The sequence below is a fragment of the Tasmannia lanceolata genome, unplaced genomic scaffold (assembly GCF_043159265.1).
Source record: "Tasmannia lanceolata isolate RefF3 unplaced genomic scaffold, GAP_Taslan_0.1 ptg000007l, whole genome shotgun sequence".
Classification (NCBI taxonomy): Eukaryota; Viridiplantae; Streptophyta; class Magnoliopsida; order Canellales; family Winteraceae; genus Tasmannia; species Tasmannia lanceolata.
Window position 1 is genome coordinate 3,242,414 of NW_027518684.1, and position 16,596 is coordinate 3,259,009.

The window sequence follows — 16,596 nt, forward strand, 5'->3', positions numbered from 1 at the left end:
TTTTTTACAGGAAAACCAAAGATTTCTAAACCCAACCCTACTCAAGATAGTTTATGGAGTTGGGTCTGGTCGGGTCGGGTTTTCATTTTTTAGCGTAGGATAATGACTAATTTTAAAGATCGTAGAAAAAAAACAAAACAAATCTTCATACCAAAAATTTATAAATTTATGTCATCAAGTGTATAACTTTAAGAAGGACACTATATTTTCACATAACAGACATGGTCACCTCAATCAAAACAATTGTATCAATATATTGGAAAATAATTTTCTATGTTATTCAAGAGATATTTAAGAAAGTCACAGTGCACCCATATGAGTCGGGTCGGGTCTTGGGTTCCATGTTTTTTTCTTTAAACCCGGCCCTACCCAAGACCCATGATTTCTAAACCCGACCCATGTTATTTTCGGGTCAGGTTGATCCAGGTCAGGTTGCAACCCTAAAATTTATAATAAGGAAAATGATAGAAGCACAGAAATGTTTTAACAATTGCACTAACTGATCTTATCTTTTATTATTTAAAGAGCTGTCAAAGATTATTAATGTTCCCAAAAAGCTCTTAGAAGTCACAAGACTCACAACCCAATTAGAAAAGAAAAGACAAGCTGAGTTTGTGCAATTATTAAAACATGGTTGTGCTCATATCATTCCCCTTAAATAATTGCACCAAACAGGTTGTCTTTTATTTTTTAATTGGCTTTGGGTTGTGACTTGTGAAAGCTTTTTGGGAACATTAATAACCTTTGACAGCTCTTTAAATAATAAAAGACAAGATGGGTTAGTGTAAATATCAAAACATGGTTCGGTTGATTTCATTTCAATGCATGAAGAATTGTTATAAATTTCTCCAGATAATTGGGAAAAAGAAAAAGCTTGAAAAACTACTGAATTTTTGGTACTTTGTTTTTAAAATTTTAATATCCCAAATATTTGAAAATTTCACGCAATTTTCAAAGCAATAGCGAATTTTTGTAATTAAACCCGAATCTTTCAAATTAAACATGAATTTTACGAACAATTCATTATGTTCCCATGTATTGTTTGAAAATCCAGTGAGAAATTCATTACTGATGAAAGAGACATTATAGTGTAAATAGAAAAATACTCATTTTTCCGTTTTCTTGTTCAAATTCTTTGCATATTTTATGAACATCTGGCTTGCCGAATTTTTTCTTGAATCCGTAAAGGTTGTTTCACCTATCTCGACTAAGTGCGTCACCCAAAATCAGCACATTCACTTTCATGAAAACAGAAATGTATGGTCATGGACTAATAACCATCTTATTCCATTGCCGGCGTAATGGAATAAGATGGTATGTACAGGAAGTGATGTGGCCCTGGTTGGAGAAGTAGAGGATAGAGGGGAAAAGAGACGAAGTGGAAGAGAAGAAGGACCATTCAAAAAAAAAAGAGGGAAGAGAAGAAGAGTAGAAGAGAAGGAGAAGATAATAGTAGAAATAAGAGTGAAGGCAAGAAATTAGAGGGGAGAAATAGAAGAATAAGAGGCGGAGGAGAGAAAATGGAAGAAGAAGAAAAATGGGAGAAATCTTCATTAATTCATCATCAGAATCTAAAAATCCTAATACATGAGGGCCTATATATAGGCAATTAGAATAACATGGAAATAAAATTAACATGGAAAATAAAATTCTTAAAGAACTAAAACATGAAAATAAAAGTCCTAGAAACTAAATGATATGGAAATAAAAATCCTAAAAATTTTAATGGGCAAATATGCCATTTATTGGGCTTACATTACGCATCACTGTAGGGCAAAACGCGGAATGCAGATGCACTGCAACGCGGAACAAGCTTTCTAACACTGGTGCATGGTAGTCCAATTGGCGTATATCTTTTAGTGCAGCGTAGAGGCGTGAGTTTAAACAATTTTTATGAGAGGAGGGGTTTGTTGTGGGTCTTAGGTCATAGGAGAATTCTCTGGCAAGCAGAGGTAGATTCTCTCTTTTTTTGTTGTGGGTCTTAGGTCATAGGAGAATTCTCTGGCAAGCAGAGGTAGATTCTCTCTTTTTTTGATCCGTGGACCCTTTTTATGTCTCTACTCATGAAATCATCAAAAGAGCTTCGGGACTTCCTCAACTTGGCTATCCTGGATTGGCATGTAGTAAATGCCGCTAACAAAGGCTTTCCTCGATGGGAGCTCTTGGGGCAATCTCGGAATGGTGAACGTAGGGCAATTGTTAAAAATTCCTTGGGTGAAGTAAATATCAAAGCCTTTTTATACCCGATGGGTGTGCCGATTCGAATGAAACAGATGTGCGGGCTCTACTTACAGGTTTGCATATATTTACTGCATACCACCCATAGTATCACCACTTTGATGGAAGCTGTTGCGGCAATCCCGAACTGGCGACTGTTGTTGGAATTGTTCGAAATTCATTGGGTGAAGTAATTAAAGCCTCTCTTTTTTTTTTACCGATTGGAGTGCCGATTTGAATGAAGCAGAATTCTGGGCTCTAATTAAGGGTTTGCGTATATAGTGTATTTATCCAGGCATCCTTGTTGGAGTGAGATTCAGAAAATGCGATCTAATGGGCATCCAGCGATTGCCGGGGCGGTTGATTGCTATTATTTATTCGAAGGTTCAGAAAATGGTTCTCAAGTACCCACAATCAAGTTTTTTGCAAGCAAATCGATTATGCCTTTTGGGCATTTATTTCTTCGTAATTCTACTATTTGATAATGTATTTGTAGCTGTTCTTATTCAACGAGGGAAACAAGACAGGATTTCACAATTTTTGGGCCCAATCTTCAACCAGGACAACCCCATTTAAAATCATGAAAATAGTTTTTAATACGTTATCTGCATCTATTTCTCAAGTTTTACTCGTTAGCTGAAATTTAGCAATTTTTTCATTTCTTCTTACACCTTAAGCTTTACTACAGTAGTTACAACTTACAAGACGGTAAGATCTCAATCAAATCAGCTTAACCTAGGCATCTCACAATGGTAGCATGCTCGTCACCTTTTCCAGCTCCTAGAGGAGAAAAGAAAGGAGGTAGTCATTGGATTTTGTTTTTAATCAAATGCTGCTTCTGATTTGTTACATGTATCAATAGCTAGATGCCTATCTTTTTGCCTAATGATACAACATTCTGGCGTTCTCTGGCTAGCTGGAACTGTTACATCACCATAGAAGAAGTCCGCAACCACAACAAAGTATCCAGCAGCAGCAACTTTGTCTGCAAGCTTCCTTCATGGTAAGATGCAGCTGTTATTAGCTTCTAAAGAATAATGGTATACACATATAAAATAAGAACCAGCTCGAAAGATATCCGCAAAAGGATGTGAAAACGAGCCTTAGAATAAAAAAGAAAAAACATTAAGCAGGTTTATGACCTCTGTTAGAGTATGTTAGTAGTCCATTGAGTTTCATAATAGTAGTCTAGTCTTTTCTCATTTGTTGTAACCCTATATATATAGGGTTACAACAAATGGTGAGCTTAAGCGCCCAATCACATGGGGGCCCACTTTGTTAGAATGATCCAAAGCATTCATTTGAAAGGCCCTTGCATAGATGGGGTGTGTACCAAAAATCAGCCCCATAGGATCATCCTAATACATCCATTTGTGGAGGTCAAAATGGACAGACATTGTTTGTCCACAAATCTGCCCTTTTTTGTCCTCCACAAATGGAGGGGTTAGGATGATCCTATGGAGCTGATTTTTGGTACACACCCTATCTATGATAAGGCCTTGCAAATGAATGGTTTGGATCACCACAGAAAATGTGGGACCCATGTGATTGGGGAGCTTAAGCTCACCAACACTTTCCTCTATATATATATATATATATATATATATATATATATATATATATATATATATATATATATATATATATATGAGAATAGAGTTCCTAAGGTGTATGGAGAGAGAGAGAGAGAGAGAGAGAGAGAGAGAGAATAGTTCCTACTCCCTAGAGTAGATAACTTATCTACTCCCTAGGCTTAAAATACAATAGTGCCCACATTGTTCGGGTGATGCAAACCATTCATTTGATGGGCCCTCACATAGATAAGGTGTGCCCAAAAAATCAGCTCCATGTGATCATCCTAACCCTTCGATTTGTGGACGTAAAAATGGACGGGTTTAAACGTTCACAAATCTGTCCAGTTTTTGCCTCCACAGTTTGAAGGGTTGGGATGATCCTATGGAGCTAATTTTTAGGGCACACCCTATCTATGTGAGGGCCCATCAAATGAATAGTTTGGATCAAGGAAGCAGGATTCTTCCCTGGGAGTGGGGAACCGCGATTCCCCGGTTCATGAATCCAAAACAGGAATATTCTCGAATCCCCAAAAATTGGAAATCCCGGTTCAGATTCACCGGAAACCTAATTCCCACTTTTGGGAATAGCGGTTTATGATTCTCCGGAAACGTGATTCCCCCTTTTGGGAATCGCGGTTTAATGTTATGTGAAATGCGATTCCCAAGGATTCCTTGACGATTCCTAACTCCCCAACGACTCCTGGCAACTCCCCGACGAATCTCCGGTGACTCTCTGGCGACTCTCCAGTGACTTCACGATTCCCGCTTCCGACCATTCCGGGAGCCTTCGATTCCCGCTTTCAATTCCCACTCTGGCAACCTTGATGCATATCCTATGACTTTTATATATTATTCTCCCATTCCAGGAAAGGAAATGCTGATTCTGAAATTCTGGTTGTGGAGAGAGTTATCTCCAAACATACATCTTCAAGAAGCATCAGAAGATTGAAACAGTCTTTAGGAAAACTAAAGAAGTGATATCCCCAGTATTAGAGAGGACAGTTCCTCTAGATGGTGATGAAGTGGCTCCTTTGTGTGAATAGGACATGGAACCTCCAGCGAAGGTTAGAGTGAGACAGAAGCACATCTTTTAGTGATGTCTCAATAGAAAACTTTCAACCAAAAATGCTCAAGAGTAAGTTGAAGCTCCTCACGATAGATCATTTGCATAATCGTTAATGGTTCATCATCACCCAGTGTTCCATGTGCAAGGTGACTGAGGGGACCGTGGATCATTTCTCCATTCATTGCTCATTCGTGAGGAAGATTTGGCAGTTTGGCTTGGGCTTTTTTGACATCAGATGGGTGTTACCAAAGCATAACGATGCTTGTTTGAGATGTATAGTTACGCCATGTGGGCCTCAAGGGATAAGATCCTTTGGAGTCTTGCTTTAGTAGCTACCATATGGTTGGCGTGGAAGGAGAGGAACACAAGGATCTTCAAAGGGGCCATTAAGCATGTGCATGCGATTTGTCAAGGGTTGTGGGTGAGAGCGAGTTCAGCAGTTTTTAAGAGATTAATCTTCGCATTGTTAGGGATTCAGTTAGGGTCAACCACTCCATGCAAGATCGTCTTGTTCCTTAGTGGTCTTCAACACCTCATGGGAGCCTTAAGGTTAACTTTGATGGCTTCATTTAAGGTAATCCGGGGCCGACTAGGATAGCTGGTATCCTTAAAGGCCACACAATTCTATTCGACGGGCCGTTTTAAGAGCCCATTGGTGTGATGGACTCGAATGAGTCAAAAGTCCTTTTTTTGATAGGTATGCTGGGGTTTGGCGGGGACCCCTACCGGGTTATTAAAATGTGAAAGGTACTACAATTAGTGAGCACAACATTAACCCTATCACAAGAATAGGGATATAAACTAAGAGAGCAAAGACAAGACCTATCCTTACAAGCAATATCTAAGGAAAAGTGAAAACACACAAGATTTCAAGAACCACATTAACTCCTAATGTTCCAGGATGTCTCTCAGAGACATTCTCTGACTCAACACTCCCCGCTATTAGGGGGGATCCTAATTGAGGAATGGGAATGAGTAAAAAGTCTTTGCTTTGAAGATGGGAATATTGATCATCGAGTGCAGTTTTTGGTTCGTAGATTGCTGAGGGCGATTTGCTTAATGTTATCCGATGGGTGCAAGGTAGTGGACCCCTAGCCTCTCTATTTGAGCTCATTCGCACGCAGCCTTGTGGCCCCAACAAGATTAATGATACTCTCTTTCACTAATACTATAGTTTTAGTTGAAAAAATAAACAAGTAAAAAAATTAAAACTTAATGAGAGTTTAATTCAAGGTTGCCAGAGCGGGAATCGAAAGCGGGAATCAAAATGGGAATTGAAAGCGTGAATCGAAGGCTCCCAGGGAAGAATCCTACTCAAGGTTGCCAGAGCGGGAATCAAAAGCGGGAATCGAAACGGGAATCGAAGCGGGAATCGAAGGCTCCCAGGGAAGAATCCTGCTTCCTTGGTTTAATTTGTACTCAATGCAGGGTGATATTCATTAAATTATATGGATGATGATTATGGTATGAAAGAAACATTCAGCAGAGTATTTAGAGAGTAAAAATGGCATAGAATGTCTGAAGGCAACTAAATAACGTAAGCATATAAAGAACCTTGCATAAGTGAAAAAAGAGTCAATACTAATAACAAAATTACATGGCCCATGTAAAAATTCAACATGTTCAGCACCTAATGATGTTGATTATAAAAATTATAGCAATTTAGTTCAAGAAATGAGACAAGAGGTTACCTCAAGTTCGGCGCTTCAAACCCTGCAACAGGTTGAGGCCAATGTTATCAAACAAAAGCAAACAAATGCTACAGATAATTGATGATGAAGAGATGATAATGGTGCTATATCATTATGAAAGTAATGACAATGAAGTGACCAAAAATCTACCCATGGAGATCAAATTCCACCCAGATTTTCTTTAAGAGAGAACCACCAAAATTTGACATACTCAAAAGACATGCAAAAGAATAAGGAAAAAGCATTCAAAGTGTTGGAAAAAACTTGTTGAGGGTACTGTTGATGATAGAAAACAGAAACTTGTTGCTTCAAGGTGTGATATCACTTTCCTTAAGACAAGATTCGCCCCCACTAGTAGTGTGCAAAGGGGATCCGCGAATTGCCTCCAAGATACAATGAAGCCTAGTAGGGAAGCCCTACTAATGTTTGATGACGCGTAGCACTAGCGGAATCAAACCCGAAATGCCCTTCCGAAATTTCAACCCTTAGAGAAATCTCTAGATTCTGTTTCTGCAGAAAAATAGTATCTAGAACAATAAACAAAAGAAAAACAGTATGTAGAAATACTTGGGGATTTTTGTAGGAGTGTAGAAGAGAGTGTAAAGTCTGTCAGAATTGCCAATTCGATTTCTATCTGAAATGACCGAATTCTGCACATTTTATAGACCACCTGGTGTCTTTTCAGTGTGAAAAACACCTCTACAGGGCACCTTTCCAGAATGTTTGAAATATGACCGTTAGATCGCACCCATTGATATTGAACGGTCCTGATCGATCCTAGATGTGACTGTTGGTTTGAGTAAAACCTCTCTCCAACCCAGTCATCGTTAGATCAACCATCTATGGTGTGGATCGCACCCGTTTGGCACTTGACCGTTGGGGGAAGGGACACAACTCATTTGATCACACCCTTTGACCGTTGGAGTTATGGGCCCGTTGGGCCAACCGTTAGGCCCGAACCGAAGCCCAACCCAACCGGTCGGCTTGATGGGCCTACGAACCATTTGGCCCACACCCATCCAACCGGTCCACCTTCATCTTGATCAAACGGTGCAGATCAAATCTAAAAAAGCGCCAATAAAGCGCCACTATGTGCCCTATAGCCCATTGCTCACGCCGCGCGTGTGCGAACGGTGCGTTGCACCGTCCCGCGGGTCCAACCATGGATTCAACCCAATGTGCAATCAAACAAGTAATAGAAAATGGTAGTGCTTTACAAGCTCTTCTCTTTCTTTTCTCTCATCCGGTACGGGACTATCTTTTCAACTACACTTCTACATCCTTTTGTAAAAGCAAATCTTTCCAAGAAAATATTTTCTTTTTCCCAAACGCTTTTGATAAAACATTTTCCAAAACACTAAAATATGCAAAACATATGATTTTGAAAATCCAAAATCACTAACACAAAGGGCATAGCATATTGAAAATCCAAATCCAATTCCAGAATCCGAGATCAAATCTTCCCACACTAAGCACCAAAAATGAAATAATAATCAAAACCCAGATGGCAAAACTCCAGGGCATATTGAACATCCAAATCCATGCACACAATCCAAGGTCAAATACTCCCACACTACGCATAAAAAATGAAATAATAACCAAAACCCAGATGGGAAAACTCCTAAAAAGACAACACTGAAAGGGCCGCTGATATCTCCCCCCCCCTTGACGGCTGGCTCGCTCTCTCTCTCTCTCTCTCTCTCTCTCTCACGTTAGGATATGTAACATTCGTGGAATGGTGGGCCCATCTTCGAACAACGTAGGCCCCGCCCATACCACACCATAGGATAATCCAAACCGTCCATTTGATGGGTCATAAACGTAAATAGGTTGCGTCCCAAATTATTTTTCCATAGGCGGATCCTAGCCCTCCGATCTAAATAGAAACTACATCTTATCCAACCTTTATAGATTGTAGGGTTGTGATCATCCTACGGAAGTGATTTTTGGGGCACAACCTATTTACATTGTGGCCCATCAAATGGACGGCTCAGATCATCCTATGGTCTGGACGGTACACTTCATTTTCAAAAATATGGGTAGGGCCTAAATTGGTACGAACCACACCATAAGAGGATCCAAACCATGGACGGCTTGGATCATCCTATGTTGTGGACGGTACGCTTCAATTTGAAAAAAATCTGAGGGCCTACGATTGGCCCTTAATGTTACTGTACGACCAACTCCATAGGATTATCCAAACCATTGACGGCTTGGATCGTCCTATGTTGTGGACGGGCCTTAATGTTACTTTACGACCAACTCCATAGAATGATCCAAACCATTCATTTGATGGGCCACAATGTAAATAAGTTGTGCCCCAAAAATCATTTCCATAGGATAATCACAACTCTACAATCTATAGAGGTTGCATAAGATGTAGTTTCTATTTAGATCGGAGGGCTAGGATCAGCCTACGGAAATGATATTTTGGGACGCAATATATTTACGTTTATGGCCCATCAAATGGATGGTTTGGATTATCCTACAGTGGTATGGGCGGGGCTTACGTTTTTTAAAGATGGGCCCACCATTCCACCAACGGTTTATGTTGGGCCCACCAACTGTTCCTGGTGTGTGTGTGGAGAGAGAGACCGGTCAAATGGTGGGAAAGTGACATATCCTAACGTAGTAACGTTAGCCAGCCGTCAACGGGGGGCCGGGGGGGGGGGGGCGTGGCGAATATCAGCCCCCACTGAAAAAGAGAAACTCAAAAAAGAAAAGAAAAAGGAATTGCAATAAAGAAATTGATGTGGGTAGGTACCGAAACCGTCAGAAATGAGAAGAACTGCTTTGTTGGAATCCGATGGGCCAGTGATGTAGCCTCCAATCTGTTCAACGGACCCTTGTCCAAAGCTTGAGTTGAGTGTGGGTGGGTTTTCACAGCATTGAGAGCTTGCCATATCTATCTTGCCAATGTTCCCACAAAACTCAGGAGAGATTATGGAAATCTAGGAGTGTTCTTATTTATAACAGAGCGACTAGTCGGATCAACGGATTCGATCACATCCACGTGGACACATGAGGCCAAAAGTGGGTGTCAGGAAAGAACCTAAAAGACAACATCATTTTAGCATTGTAAAAGAATGACGTCACTGCTGAGGTCAGCACTTGTAAAGCTCTGTGATATAGATTAGATTGGTAGATGATTATAAAAAGGTCAAGGCCCTGTTTTGGATTTTGAGAGTCCAACACTGATTATTGGATTCATAATTGAAAGTAAATTTGACTTCAATAATCAGTTTTGTACTCACAATCGGTTATCAAAATCCAAAACAAGCAGGCATAGACGTAATTTTGAGCCCAATAATCAGTTTTGGACTTCCAATAGATTCACAAAATCCAAAATAAAGGGGGCCTTAATTTTGAGTCCAATAATCTGTTTGGGACTTGTCCCTCGAAAACTGATTATTGGAATTTTGAGTCCAGTCCAGCAATCGATTTTGGACACAATCGGTTCTCAAAATCCAAAACAAGCATGGCCTAGTCTTATACTCTTACTGAGAGAGAGAGAGAGAGAGAGAGAGAGAGAGAGAGAGAGAGAGAGAGAGACTGTGGATGTAGGTGATTGTGTTCTCGAGCGTGGATGCAAGCATCTTGGCCAAACCACGTAAATCTTATTGTTCATCTTGTGACTTGGTTTTACTATAGACTTTCTCATTTACTTGTGCACGATCGGATTGGATTTGCCTAGCGGAATTTCTCAACAAGCCTAAAATTTATTTTACACCAATTTTATGTCCAAAGAAACAAAGGTGAAGGAGACTTTTGGAACACTTCCTAAACCTGGTGGTCCAGTCTTTGTCAAACCAGAAACCCAACAAGCATTCTCTCTCTCTCACTCTTTCTCTCTCTCTCTAAAAAAAGGTGATTTAACCGCACTTCCAATACTGCTACTTGTTACGACTTCACTCAGGTCACTAGTCTCGCATTCAGCATCTCCTTGCATAAGGACTTCGGGCTGTTGTGTTTTGCGGGACATTTGCATTGGGTATTGACTTGACATCGGTATGGAAACGGAGGCCAAGGGTCATAGGCGTGCACACTGAGTTCCTGGCCACTGCAATTTGACAGAAAAACTCCATAGAGTTCCTGGCCAATGCAATTTGACAGAAAAATCCCTTCCTGGCCACTGCAATTTGACAGAAAAATTGCACAAATCCCATTCAGGTGATATCGGAATACTCGTCATACTCGTCGGCCCTGATGGTGAGGCGTGTGCCGATGTGGGTGGTGGAAATGGAAGTTGATGTGCTGAAGAGACTGAGTAGGGGGCTGAGGCAGTTGAATGAGGAGGAGCTTGGTCTGTCTCTAATGGTGTTCTGTATTATTAGTCCTCTTAGTCACTTGGAAAGAAAAGATTAAAGAAGATAACTAAGATGCATTAAGAAAAATCTTGCAATTGTATTTTTGAAAGAAATTGACCCAGTTTGGATTGCAGGAATTTTTATTTTTTTTTTGGAAAAGTTTGTCAAGGAATTTTTATTTATTTTTTAATTCTCGTCCTTTTTTTTACACACGAAAAAAGATAACTTGAGCCAAATCTATTCAATATTTACTTAGGACCTTCAATTTATGATAACATTCCTCTAAATTAACCACAATCATATCATTTCCCTCTAAATCGTGGAAAGAAAAAATTTCCCATCAGAAATGTTTTGCCTGCAATCCAAACAGGGTTCCTGAAAAAGCAAGGGAATGAGATGATCCCACAAAGAGGAAAGAACAAGAAGGAAAAACAGACACAAACTACACTGCGTTACAGTGAAGGATATCTCCTACAATGATCACTACATTATCAACACCCTCTTTAGCCAGGTCATCAGCAATTTCATTTGTGCTCCATGTAATACATGAGGAGATTGGTAAATTTCTAGAAAGGTCTATAATCTTCAACGAAAGATTGGCAAGGTGCGATGGGCTTGGACATTTGTTGGCAGCGTAAGGAATGGTATTTGAGGAGTCTGCCTCTGTCCTACAAGAACAATCTGGGAGGGAATTGAACACCTTCAATCCTTTGAAGCAAGCACTGAATTCAGCTTCACTAGAATTTGCTACACCAATGGAGAAGGCCATGATCTCATCTCTAAGAATTCCCTTGATTCAGACAGGACCCAGATTACCTCCAGAGCTACTGTCAAAATTCAGTACGATGAGCTACTGACAGAATTCAGTTACCACGAGTTTGGAGCAGCACCCATCCGGCCAAACTTTTCTACTTAAACGACTTGCCCCGTACTATTCCGTGACACTTTTTCCATTTTTTAGAAAGATAACGATTTTATTAATCAAACTACCAGTAGAAACAACCATTGGACAGGCCATCCCCGAATGTACCATGAATACAATCCAACCATCCCAAAGAGTACACTGTAAAACCCTTTAAGCTTTCCCCGAATGCCCCATCAGAGCTGTCAAAACAGCCCCAAACTCTGCAGAAAAGAAGATTTGCAGCAGGGCCCCTTTCTTGTGTAAAGGCAACACAGTATCAACAGCACCGCAGGTCGTAACTGTGCAGACTCCTCTAACCCAGTGCCGTAATTCTGTTGTGCGATCTGAGTCTCATCCCTGTCCACACCATCTTTGGCCTGTCACTCGTGCCACTTTTTCCATAATCTCCTACATAGAGGCCCCCAAGGCACAGTGAGAAATCATCATCCAAGCAATCATGGAACATTTGATTCTCAAAGGGCCACACTAAGAGAGAATACTCCACCCTTCAAATTTCTGGTCTTTTTATTCCAAAAAGAAAAAGATTACACCGAGGGAAGAAACTGCTCTTTATTCAATGAAGATAAAAACAGCCGCTTTAACTAATATATGGGATAAATCTTGAGCTTTCTCTAGAAGTATGCTTAAAGGAAATAGTTAGATTTTTACAAATGTTGTCAATTTCATCAATGATTTGACCACTCCTCCAACGGGCCAAATCAAGAAAAGAAGCATGCTTGGTAGCATTTGATAAGTCCTCTTCCACTCAGAGTCTTCTCCCATTTCCTTAGCAAAACTTAAAAGGCCCGCAAGAGCCTCTGCTCCATTAGAGTTTTTAACCAGAATTAAACAAGAAGAACCTCAAAAAGGAACAAAGTGAACTCATAAGTTGGTATATGCCTGAAATTGTGTTTGACCGATTGACCAAATTGATCTGAATATCCCTCTGCATCACACTCTGTACTCTTGCCTGTTCACCTCTGAGGTCCATCCAACACAAGAACAATGTGTCCTTGCTAGGTCCAACGTAAAAGGAAGAACATATGTCTGATTTGCTAAATTTTGCTCTATGCAAAGAAAATAGACGGGCGCAGCAAGGTTACCCACAATCATCATTTTAAGCCATCTCTCAAGCTTTTTTTAAGTTGCATAGTTGGTTAGCTTATACACGACCATGTAGGACCCGAATAAGCGGTAGCCCAAACATGGCCAACTGAATCAAATCAAGCAAGAACATCATGCATCAAGTAACTGTTACATGCCAAGATGGGTCCCACTTAGGTAGAATAAATTAGTTTATATTTTGTGGTATTTTCTCTCTAGTTGTTTGGTATGGATAGGAGTCTTAGAGATAAGGGTTACCGAGATTGGCTTGGGTAGGAGTTTGGAGGAAGTGGTCAGGTGGGTTTTCTATGAATAACATGTAACTTTTTTTTTAAATCAATGAAGAAACTTGTTCCAACAAGTGTGTCTTTGTGCACAAAGGAGGAGTGATCCTTCCCTCGAAGTGGGTCAAGAAGCTGATCTTCCCTCTAAGAAGATCAATCATGTTGCAAACCAATTTGGGTTTGTAACAGTATCACACAACACCACTGCACCCGGGCAACTTCTTCACTCTCTTACTCTGCATTGCTCTCCTCACTTGAAAAACATCATCCCACCTCCCAGCCTCTGCATAGATATTAGACAGTAGCACTCTACCAGCCCCATGGCTTGGCTCCAACCTTGATAGATTCTCAGCTGCCCATTCTCCTATTTCCACATTACCATGAGTCCTACAAGCAGCCAACATGCTCCCCCATATCACAATATCAGCTTCCATGGGCATGCTCTTGACCAATTGCTCGGCCTCTTTTAGGCACCCAGCTCGGCCTAAGAGATCAACCATACAACCATAATGCTTAATATTCGGCTCAATCTTATACACACTCTTCATACTCTCAAAATACTGCTTCCCCGTCACTACGAATCCCGCATGGCAACATGCGCTCAGGACTCCTATGAATGTAATCGAATTGGGTTTGATGTTAGTCTTCTTCAAATCCAAGAATATGTTAATAGACATATCGGCATGTCCATGCATTGCCAACCCACATATCATCGCATTCCACGGTGAAACTGTAATGACCTTATCTCTGATCTGATAAAACAATCCTAAAGCATTTTCTATGCTCCCACACTTTGAATACATATCAATGAGCCCTGCACTTAAATTGTCGTTGAGAGGGATCGAGTTTTCACGTATATAAGCATGAATCCATCTTCCTTGTTTCAATGTGCCCGATTGGGCAATGGCTGAAACAACACTCACCATCGTAATTTCATTCGGCCGCAGCCCCATAATTGGCATATCACGGAAGAGCTCTAATGCCAAGTCAAACTGCCCGCTTTGCACATAGCCCGCAATCAGGGAGCTCCATGAGACAACATCTTTTTCCGGCATCAAATTAAACAAATGTTCAGCTGAATCAACCATGTTGTTTCTAATAAATCCCGCCAGAAGTGCATTCCAGGATGATAAGTTGCCCTTAACGCCCAACTGGAATTGCAAACAAGCAAGGTCAATCTGCTGACAAGCAGCATAAAAATAGATGATTGTTGCCTGAATAAAAGCGTGACAAACCAAGCTATTCTTTAAAATTATACCATGAAATTGCCGACCCTCGTTGATTGCCGACGATCGCCCACATGCTGAAAGCAAATCCACAATTGTGACCTCATTTGGTCTCACCTCTGCCCGTTGCATTTCACGATACATGACTATAGCTTCACATAACCTATCTACTCGTACATACCCATCAATCATCGTACTCCAAGAAACCAAATCTCTAATAGGAATTTTCTCAAACAAATCTCTCGCGGATTCAACAAGGCCAGACTTTGAATACCCATTTAACATTACATTCCATGTAACAATATTTCGTTCGGGCATTTCATCGAACACAAACCTTGCGACACCTAAATAAGAACAAGCAGCATACATGTGAACTAAATTAGTTGAAACAAGAACACAAACTTCAAATCCACCTTTAATTACAATCCCATGAATCATCTTTCCATCCCGGACCGAATGCAAATGCGAGCAAGCGGAAATTATGGTTGCCAGTGTCACCTCATTTGGTACCACACCCGCGAATTTCATTTCTTGAAAAACCTCCAAAGCTTCAATTGGGCAGCCGTTTTGCGCAAAACCCATTATCATGGTAGTAAACGAGACACAATCTCTTTCGGGCATTTCATCGAACATTTGGCGAGCATCCTCTAATCGATGCAATTTTACATACCCAACAAGCATTGTGTTCCATGATGCAGAATCCAATAACGGAGCTGAGTCAAACATTGATCTAGCGGTCTCGATTGATCCGAATTTCACGTAAAGATTGATCAAGCTATTGCTGATGAATATGTTGGTATAGAGACCGGATTTTAAGATTAAGGGATGGATTTGGTCAGCTTGGTCGATTGAGGCGAAGGACTTGAGAGCGGAAACTAGAGTGAATTCGCAAGCAGGGTGTTTGTGATTCCAGTTGTGGAGAAAGTTGTAGAAAGGGTTTTGAAAGAGATTGGTGAATGGGGGACGATCTTTGGGTGGAATAGTAGAAAACCATTTTCTGTGAGATAGAAAATTTATTGGAGAAGGGCTTAAAATGCGAAGAAATGTGATTCTTGGGGCATTGATCATTATCAGCAGAGAGAGATTTTAATGTTTTTGAAAGTTATTTCGCGGGTTATTTTGATGAGACCAGTTAGAAGAATGGCAATGATATCAGCAGAAACTTATCATAAATTTATTTTAGGGGTGCAACTCGGGTCGGGTTTTCCAAAACCCTACCTGCGCGGGTCGGGTCTAATTTTTTACAGGAAAACCGAGATTCCTAAACCCAACCCTAGTCGAGATAGTTTATCGGGTCGGTCAGGTTTTCATATTTTGGCGTAGGATAGTGACTAATTTTAAAGATTGAAGAAAAAAAAAAACAAATCTTCATACAAAAAATTTCTAAATTTACGTCTTCAAGTGTATAACTTTAAGAAGGATACTATATTTTCACCTGCCTCGACTAAGTGCGTCACCCAAAATCAGCACATTCACTTTCATGGAAAAAAAAATACATGGTTACCAAACATGGCTTTAGGGATGGTAAACCGAGGTTTATTTTGTTTTGGGATAGATTTGTTATCCTTCCAGTCAACTTTTTTAGTTTTTTTTGTTATTATATAAAATGAAACTAGGAAAAAAAAAACGGTGAACAAGGCGGCCAGGAAAAGTTCAGGGTAAACTTGTCTAAGTAGGATAGCCAATCTTTGGAATAGATTATCCAAGGATTTCTATCCCCGCAGTGAACAGCTTAAGCAAGTACATATTTAACAGATTTGGGATTTGTATGTAAACAACTAAACATCCCTATTTTGTATTGAAATCTTTCTATGGTAGATCCCAATGTGTCAATGGTCCAGATTATTTGCGCATATGTCATGGACTAATAACCATCTTATTCCATTGCCGGTGTAATGGCAAATTTTTAATTATGTAGGGCTATATGTTTGGCAACCATGAATTTTTTTTCATGGAATATTAGTTTACTCAATAGTGAGGGAGGGCTGGAGAGGGAGAGACCAAAGATGCATCAATGTTAGGAGAGGGTGAGGATAGGCTAAAAAACAAGGAAAAAAAAACTCTATTCAGAATATGATTTATTTCCCTTTTTTCAGCATTTCTCACCCTCTTCTCTCACTAATGCCCTCTCAAGTCTCCATCTCCCACGCTCCTTACCCCTCTATCACAACATTATCAGCTAATATTTCATGGAAAAAATTTCATGGTTGCTAACTCATTGCC

The 16,596-nt window shown here is 40.3% G+C and overlaps 2 protein-coding genes across 2 annotated transcripts; both read right to left on the reverse strand.

The window, feature by feature from the left end:
- Nucleotides 1–2,845: 2,845 nt before the first annotated feature.
- On the reverse strand, nucleotides 2,846–9,473 carry LOC143880801 (endo-1,3;1,4-beta-D-glucanase-like). Its single transcript, XM_077383783.1, has 3 exons — nucleotides 9,313–9,473; nucleotides 6,549–6,570; nucleotides 2,846–3,213 (listed from the first exon to the last, which is right to left on the reverse strand). The coding sequence occupies exons 1-3, from the start codon at nucleotides 9,449–9,451 to the stop codon at nucleotides 3,039–3,041; spliced, it is 336 nt and encodes a 111-aa protein (XP_077239898.1). The 5' UTR covers nucleotides 9,452–9,473; the 3' UTR covers nucleotides 2,846–3,038.
- A 1,702-nt stretch (nucleotides 9,474–11,175) lies between these two features.
- On the reverse strand, nucleotides 11,176–15,611 carry LOC143880802 (pentatricopeptide repeat-containing protein At5g19020, mitochondrial-like). The gene has a single exon (XM_077383784.1). It carries the CDS (start codon nucleotides 15,439–15,441, stop codon nucleotides 13,339–13,341), a length of 2,103 nt encoding a protein of 700 aa, XP_077239899.1. The 5' UTR covers nucleotides 15,442–15,611; the 3' UTR covers nucleotides 11,176–13,338.
- Between the last annotated feature and the right edge of the window lie 985 nt (nucleotides 15,612–16,596).

Bases quoted from the DNA above. Each gene is read 5' to 3' on its own strand.
- LOC143880801 (XM_077383783.1), bottom strand. From the start codon at position 9,451: ATGGCAAGCTCTCAATGCTGTGAAAACCCACCCACACTCAACTCAAGC. The intron at 6,571-9,312 runs GTACCTACCCAC...AACCTGTTGCAG, and splicing joins TCTCATTTCTGACGGTTTCG to GGTTTGAAGCGCCGAACTTG. The intron at 3,214-6,548 runs GTAACCTCTTGT...CTTACCATGAAG, and splicing joins TTTGAAGCGCCGAACTTGAG to GAAGCTTGCAGACAAAGTTG.
- LOC143880802 (XM_077383784.1), bottom strand. From the start codon at position 15,441: ATGATCAATGCCCCAAGAATCACATTTCTTCGCATTTTAAGCCCTTCT.